This window comes from Cebus imitator, unplaced genomic scaffold, assembly GCF_001604975.1.
Source record: "Cebus imitator isolate Cc_AM_T3 unplaced genomic scaffold, Cebus_imitator-1.0 Scaffold3, whole genome shotgun sequence".
Taxonomy (NCBI): domain Eukaryota; kingdom Metazoa; phylum Chordata; class Mammalia; order Primates; family Cebidae; genus Cebus; species Cebus imitator.
The window spans coordinates 4,528,420-4,534,961 of NW_016107318.1; the positions used below are offsets into that span (position 1 = coordinate 4,528,420).

Below are 6,542 nucleotides of genomic sequence, written 5' to 3' on the forward strand. Positions count from 1 at the left end.
TAGAGACGGGGTTTCACCATGTTGACCAGGATGGTCTTGATCTCTTGACCTTGTGATCCACCCGCCTCGGCCTCCCAAAGTGCTGGGATTACAGGCGTGAGCCACCGCGCCCGGCCCTAATTTTTGTATTTTTCATAGAGAAGGGGTTTCACCATCTTGGCCAGGCTGGTCTTGACTTCTGACCTTTTGATCCACCCGCCTTAGCCTCCCAAAGTGCTGGGATTACAGGCCCAAACCATCACACCCAGCCCATATCTGGCTTCTTTTTACAGCTTTTAAAAAAAAATTTAAGTTCAGGAATACATGTGCAGGACGTGCAGATTTGTTACATAAGTAAACATGTGCCATGGTGGTTTGCTGTACCTATCAACCCATCACCTAAGTATCAAGCCCAGCATGCATTAGCTGTTTTTCCTGATGCTCTCCCGTCCCTCATCCCCCAGCCCCCACCAACAAGCCCCAGTGTGTGTTCCCCTCCCTGTGTCCGTGTGTTCTAATTGTTCAGCTCACACTTATAAGTGAGGACATGCAGTGTTTGGTTTTCTGTTTGCGCATTCGTTTGCCGAGGATGACTTCCAGCTTCATCCATGTCCCTGCATAGGACACGATCGCTTTCCTTTTTATGGCTGCATAGTATTCTGTGGTGTATATTTACCACATTTTCTTTATCTAGTCTGTCATAAATGGTAGAATCATTTATATTCTTTTGGATATATACCCAGCAATGGGATTGCTGGGTCAAATTGTATTTCTGGTTCTAGGTCTTTGAGGAATCACCACACTGTCTTCCACGATTGAACTAATTTACATTCCCACCAGCAGTGTTAAAGTGTTCTTATTTTTCCACAGCCTTGCCAGCATCTCTTGTTTCTTGACCTCTTTTTTTTTTTTTTTTTTTTTTTGAGGCAGAGTCTTACTTTGTTGCTCAGGCTGGAGTGGTGTGGCATGATCTCAGCTCATTGCAACCTCCTCCCGGGTTCAGGTAATTCTCCTGCCTCAGCATCTTTAGTAGCTGGGATTACAGGCACCCACCATCATGCCTGGCTAATTTTTCTGTTTTCAGTAGAGACAGGGTTTCACCGTGTTGGCCAGGTTGGTCTCAAACTCCTGACCTCAAGTGAGCCACACACCTTGGCCTCCCAAAGTACTGAGATTACATGTGTGAGCCACTGGGCCCAGCCTGTTTCTTGACTTTTTAATAATTGCCATTCTGACTGAGGTGATATGGTATCTCATTGTGGTTTTGATTTGCATCTCTCTGGTGATCAGTGATGTTGACCTTTTTTTCATGTTTGTTGGCCACATAAATGTCTTCTTTTGAAAAGTACCTGTTCATGTTCTTTACCCACTTTTTAATGGTTTTCCTTTTAATTATAAGTTTAAGTTCCTTTTAAAGCTTTTGATGAACATGTGCTTCACTTTTGCCTTAAATTTTAAAAAGAATGTATTTAAACATTTTCTTTTATAATGCTTTTATTTTTTAATGTTATTTTGATAATCTGAAGCAAATTGATTGCATGATTTCTTTTAAATGACAAAGAAATTGCTATTTTATGCTGTTAGTGCTACATTTTGACTTGTAATCCCCCAAATGGTTAGTTAAGAAATAATTTCTGAAAGGCTGGGTGTGGTGGCTCACGCTTGTAATCTCAGCACTTTGGGAGGCTGAAGTGGGTGGATCATGAGGTCAGGAGTTTGAGACCAGCCTGACCAACATGGAGGAACCCTGTCTTTACTAAAAATACAAAATTAGCTTGGTGTGGTGGCACATGCCTGTAATCCCAGCCACTCGGGAGGCTGAGGCAGGAGAATCGCTTGAACCCAGGAGGCAGAAGTTGTGGTGAGCCAAGATTGTGCCATTGTATTCCAGCCTGGGCAACAAGACTGAAACTAAAATAAATAAAAAAATAAATAAATAATTTCTGTTAGACCCTGATGGTTGTGAACGAGCCCCTCTCATCTTCTTTCCTGGTTCTGTTTTGGGTGAACTAAAAACTAAAAAGGAAGACGCTCAGAAGACATTAAGAATTAACTATAGGCCATGCGCGGTGGCTCACACCTGTAATCCCATCATCTTGGGAGGCCGAGGCATGTGGATCATGAAGTCAGGAGTTCAAGACCGCCTGACTAACATGGTGAAACCCCATCTCTACTAAAAAATATACAAAAATTAGCTCGGCATGGTGGTGCATGCCTGTAATCCCAGCCACTTGGGAGGCTGAGGCAGGAGAATTGCTTGAACCTGAGAGGTGGAGGTTGCAGTGAGCTAAGATCGCACCACTGCACTCCAGTCTGGATGACAGAGTGAGACTCTATGTCAAAAAAAAAAAAAAAAAACTATAATATTTTGGCTAAGAAATAGCCAATCTGATTATGTAGTTACAGGTCACAATTGATGTCAGGCACAAAATTATGCCAGTTACGTTTCTTTGAAAATGCATTTTGATCTTTTTTCCTTTAGATCCTCCAGGTCCTATTGACAATACTAAGATTGCACTCACTAAATGTGGTAATGTGATGCTTAGGCAAGGTAAGTTTGATGCATATTTACGTCCTTGTGGGTGATTTGTCACTGTTAGGAATATGTTATTGTCAGTCATCTATAGTACTTTTTTAGTCAGCTGAAGAATGTAATTCATACATTAGGGCAAATAATGGAAAGCAGCCAGTATTTTTTATCTGAGAAAAGGTCTTAGGGCTGTTGGTAAGAGCTAAGAAAAAGCATCTCTCACTTTTTAAGAGAAACCATATGTTGCAGCTTATAACAATATGGGCTGGTAGTCTGCAGATTCATGTTCTAAAAGTTCTCAATTATCCCTAGAGGATTCATGCTGGGGGGTATATTAAGAAAGCTTTTACAATATGAATATGTAGGTTTGTAAACATTATTTTTTCTATATAATTTTAAGGAGCAGATTCTGGCCAGATTTCTGAAGAAACATGGAATTTTCTGCAGTCTATTTATGGTGGAGGGCCTGAAGTTATCCTACGACCTCCAGTTGTTCATGTTGATCCAGATATACTTCAAGCAGAAGAAAAAATTGAAGTAGAAACTCGGTCTTTGTAATTTTTAGGATATAGAGAGTTCTAATGAGGAATCATTTTCACTTCCTCTGACATGTACACATGAGAAAACATTCCTAAAAGTGTGTTTATTTTCTTTATTTTTTTTTTTTATCATTTATCCCATTTATTTCTTCTTAGTGGGCATTATGGAAGAATATATTAAAATGTGTAATATACCACAGGTTGGTATATTTAATGCTAAATACTTACCATAAAGTCTTTCAGTGTAAATTCCCTTTTTTTTTTTGAGACAGAGTTTCCCTCTGTCTCCTAGGCTGGAGTGCAGTGGTGCAATCTCAGTTCACTGCAACCTCTGCCTCCTGGGTTCAAGCGATTCACCTGCCTCAGCCTCCAGAGTAGCCATCACCATGCCCAACTAATTTTTGTATTTTAGAAGAGACGGGGTTTCACCATGTTGGGCAGGCTGGTCTCAAACTCCTGACCTCAGGTGATCCACCCACCTCAGTCTCCCAAAGTGCTGGGATTGGCGTAAGCCACAGAACCTGGCCCAGAGTAATATTTTTGAAAGAGGAGGGATAATTGTGAACTCAGTAGGTTATCTTTAATCTTTGTACTACATGGGGATCCCATAGTATCCTTTGTAGTGTTGTAAATACTTTTGCTTTGAAAACTTTTTCATCACCCTAAATCACCATAACTCTGACCAGTCCTTCAGTTCTCCAAAAGACTAATTTAATTGTATAGTTTTGTCATGGCTTCATACAATAAAGAGCCTATTTTAAGTTGAAAGTAGTAGTCAGAAAATTGTTAATTTCCTAAAGCTCAGGAAACTAGGGTGTCACTTTTTTTGCACTGCAGCATATACAGTAGCTTATTAAAATTTGCAAAATGTCTTTTTTTGAATGTATCAAGGATGTATTTTGAGTGGAATTTGTCAGCAGGTATCAGTAACTTATTGCTACTTATATTGTACAATGTTAAACTTCAATTCTTATAACTTTGGTTAGTATTAATGTCAGTAACTAAAAAACTTAAGAGTTAGTTTTAGGGCACTTTTTATTTTGAGAGCATGAAGTGTGGAATGTGTCACTGAGATTGTTGATGACGCTAAGGCTACTTGTAACTTGATTTTTTAAATGAAATAGTCTTTGAATAATACAGTATGCACTGCTATTTGCTTGATTATGTAATGTCAAAAGTTTAACTATATTCCAAGTACAAAAACATACTGGATTACATTGAGGATGTTGAATAGCATTCATGATGGCTTTGTTTTGGTTTGGGGCAGCTGTCACCAGCTAAAGCAATGTTGTTAAAATTAGCTCAATAAAAATGATTTTAAAATGTAAAACTTGAATGTTGAATTTATTTGATAGACATTAAAGGTAAAAGGTATAAAGTTTTTTAATATTAATACCTTCTTGCTATTTCTGTTTTATTTTATGTATTATTTATTGAAATGAGGTCTCACTCTCGGCCAGGCTGGAATGCAGTGGCACAATCTTGGCTCACCGCAACCTCCGCCTCCCAGGTTCAAGCGATTCTCCTGCCTTGGCCTCCCAAGTAGCTTGTGTTACAGGTGTGGGCCATCATGTCGAGCTAATTTTTGTATTTTTAGAAGAGATGGGGTTTCGTCATGTTCGTCAGGCTGGTGTCTAACTCCTGACCTCAGGTGATCCACCTGCCTTGGCTTCCCAAAGTGTTGGGATTATAGGCATGAGCCACTGCACCCAGCCAGTTTTTTAAAAAAATTTATTTATTTCGAGACCGGGTTATGAGACTGGTTAATTTTTGTCTTTTTTTTTTTCTTTAATTTTTTTGGCAGAGAAGGGGTTTTGCTTTGCCATGTTGCCCAGGCTTGTCTCAAACTCCTGGGCTCAAGTGATCCAGCCTCCTTGGCCTCCCAAAGAGCTGAGGTTATAGGTGTGAATCACTGCACCTGGCCTCTGGTTATTTCTTAATCAGAAGTTTCCAAACACGTCATTCAGTGTAGTAAAGTTGATTTTTACTTTTTTTTTTTGACAGGGTCTCTCGAGCTCTGTCACCAAGGCTGGAGTGCCTTGCATTGAATACAGCTCACTGCAGCCTCCATCTCCTGGGATCAAGCAATCCTCCCACCTCTGCCTCCTGAGTACCTAAGACCACAAATGTGTACCACCACACCTGGATAATTTATTTTTTGTCGAGACAAAGTCTCACTTCATTTCCTAGGCTGGTCATTAGTGTAGTAAAGTTTTGATGTTTAATGAAACAAATTTTATTAAGCAGCCATTTAAGATCTATTTGAAGTTTTTAAAAATATATAGTAAAATATTATACTATGATCTTCCTCAAGGACTGAATGTTACTGATTTCTTGTGACTCACCAGAATTTAGTGTAATGCCTAATATTTAGTGGTTAATCAAAAAAGATTTGTTTTTAATAATGATTGTTATTCATTGAAACTTACAATGTTTCAGTTACTTTACTAAAGTGCTTTCCTACATTTAATCCTCTTAACAACTGTATGATATAGGTTAAGTGGTTTGCCCAAAGTCATACAGCGAAGAAGTGGCAGATCTAGGACTCCAACTCATGGCTTCATATAATAAAGAGCTTATTTTGAATTGAGAGTGGTAGTCAGAAAATTATTTACCATAATGTAATTTGCCTATGAATTCCTTTGAAACTTGTTGTGGTATCAGTCACATCAGTAGTCTGTTATTGGGATATATAATAAGATAAAGATACTGTCCCTAACAGCCCATATATATATTTTTTTTTTAAATTTTTTTTTCGAGATAGCATCTTACTTTGTCGCTTAGGCTGGAGTGCAGTGGTGCAATCTCAGCTCACATGCAGCCTCGACCTCCTTGGCTCAAGCAATTCTCCCACCTCAGCATCCTGAGTAGCTGGAACTAGAGGCATATGCCACCACACCCAGCTAATTCTTGTATTTTTTGTAGAGACAGGGTTTCGCCATGTCACCCAGCATGGGTTTCGATCTCCTGAACTCAAGCAATCTACCTGCCTTGGCCTCCCAAAGTGTTGGGATTACAGGAATGAACCACTATGACTGGCCAATTTTTTTACATTATAATTGTCAAAATACATAATAAGTAAAGGGCTAGCAATACCATAGACTCGTAGGTAAAGATTGTTCTATGTGTTGACAGATGTGGGATAAAATAAAGGGTTTCTGTAAGGATGACTTTCCTAGAAATACTTAAGCTGAGAATTAGGAAAATTGCAAAGGCTAGTAAGTGCCTATATATGTTAAGAGTCTATTGATTATAGGCCAGGCATAGTGGCTCACGCCTGTAATCCCAGCACTTTGTGAGGCTGAGGCGGGTGGATCACTTGAGGTCTGGAGCTCAAGACCGGCCTGACCAACATGGTGAAACCCCATCTCTACTAAAAAATACAAAATTAGCTGGGTGTGGTGGTGAGTGCCTGTAATCCCAGTTACTCCGGAGGCTGAGGCAGGAGAATTGCTTCAACCGAGATCGGTTGCAATGAGCCGAGATTGCACCAC

At 39.6% G+C, this 6,542-nt stretch overlaps 1 protein-coding gene across 5 annotated transcripts in view; it reads left to right on the top strand.

Moving 5' to 3' along the window:
• USP33 (ubiquitin specific peptidase 33) overlaps window positions 1–4,378 on the top strand; it is a 65,675-nt gene extending 61,297 nt beyond the window's left edge. For all 5 annotated transcript variants that reach the window (XM_017531363.2, XM_017531368.2, XM_017531354.1 and 2 more), the window contains 2 exons: window positions 2,462–2,530; window positions 2,910–4,378. In XM_017531363.2, coding sequence (XP_017386852.1) covers window positions 2,462–2,530; window positions 2,910–3,067 — 227 coding nt within the window. In that variant the 3' untranslated portion in view covers window positions 3,068–4,378. The remainder of the gene's footprint in view (window positions 1–2,461; window positions 2,531–2,909) is intronic.
• The last annotated feature ends 2,164 nt before the right edge of the window (window positions 4,379–6,542 follow it).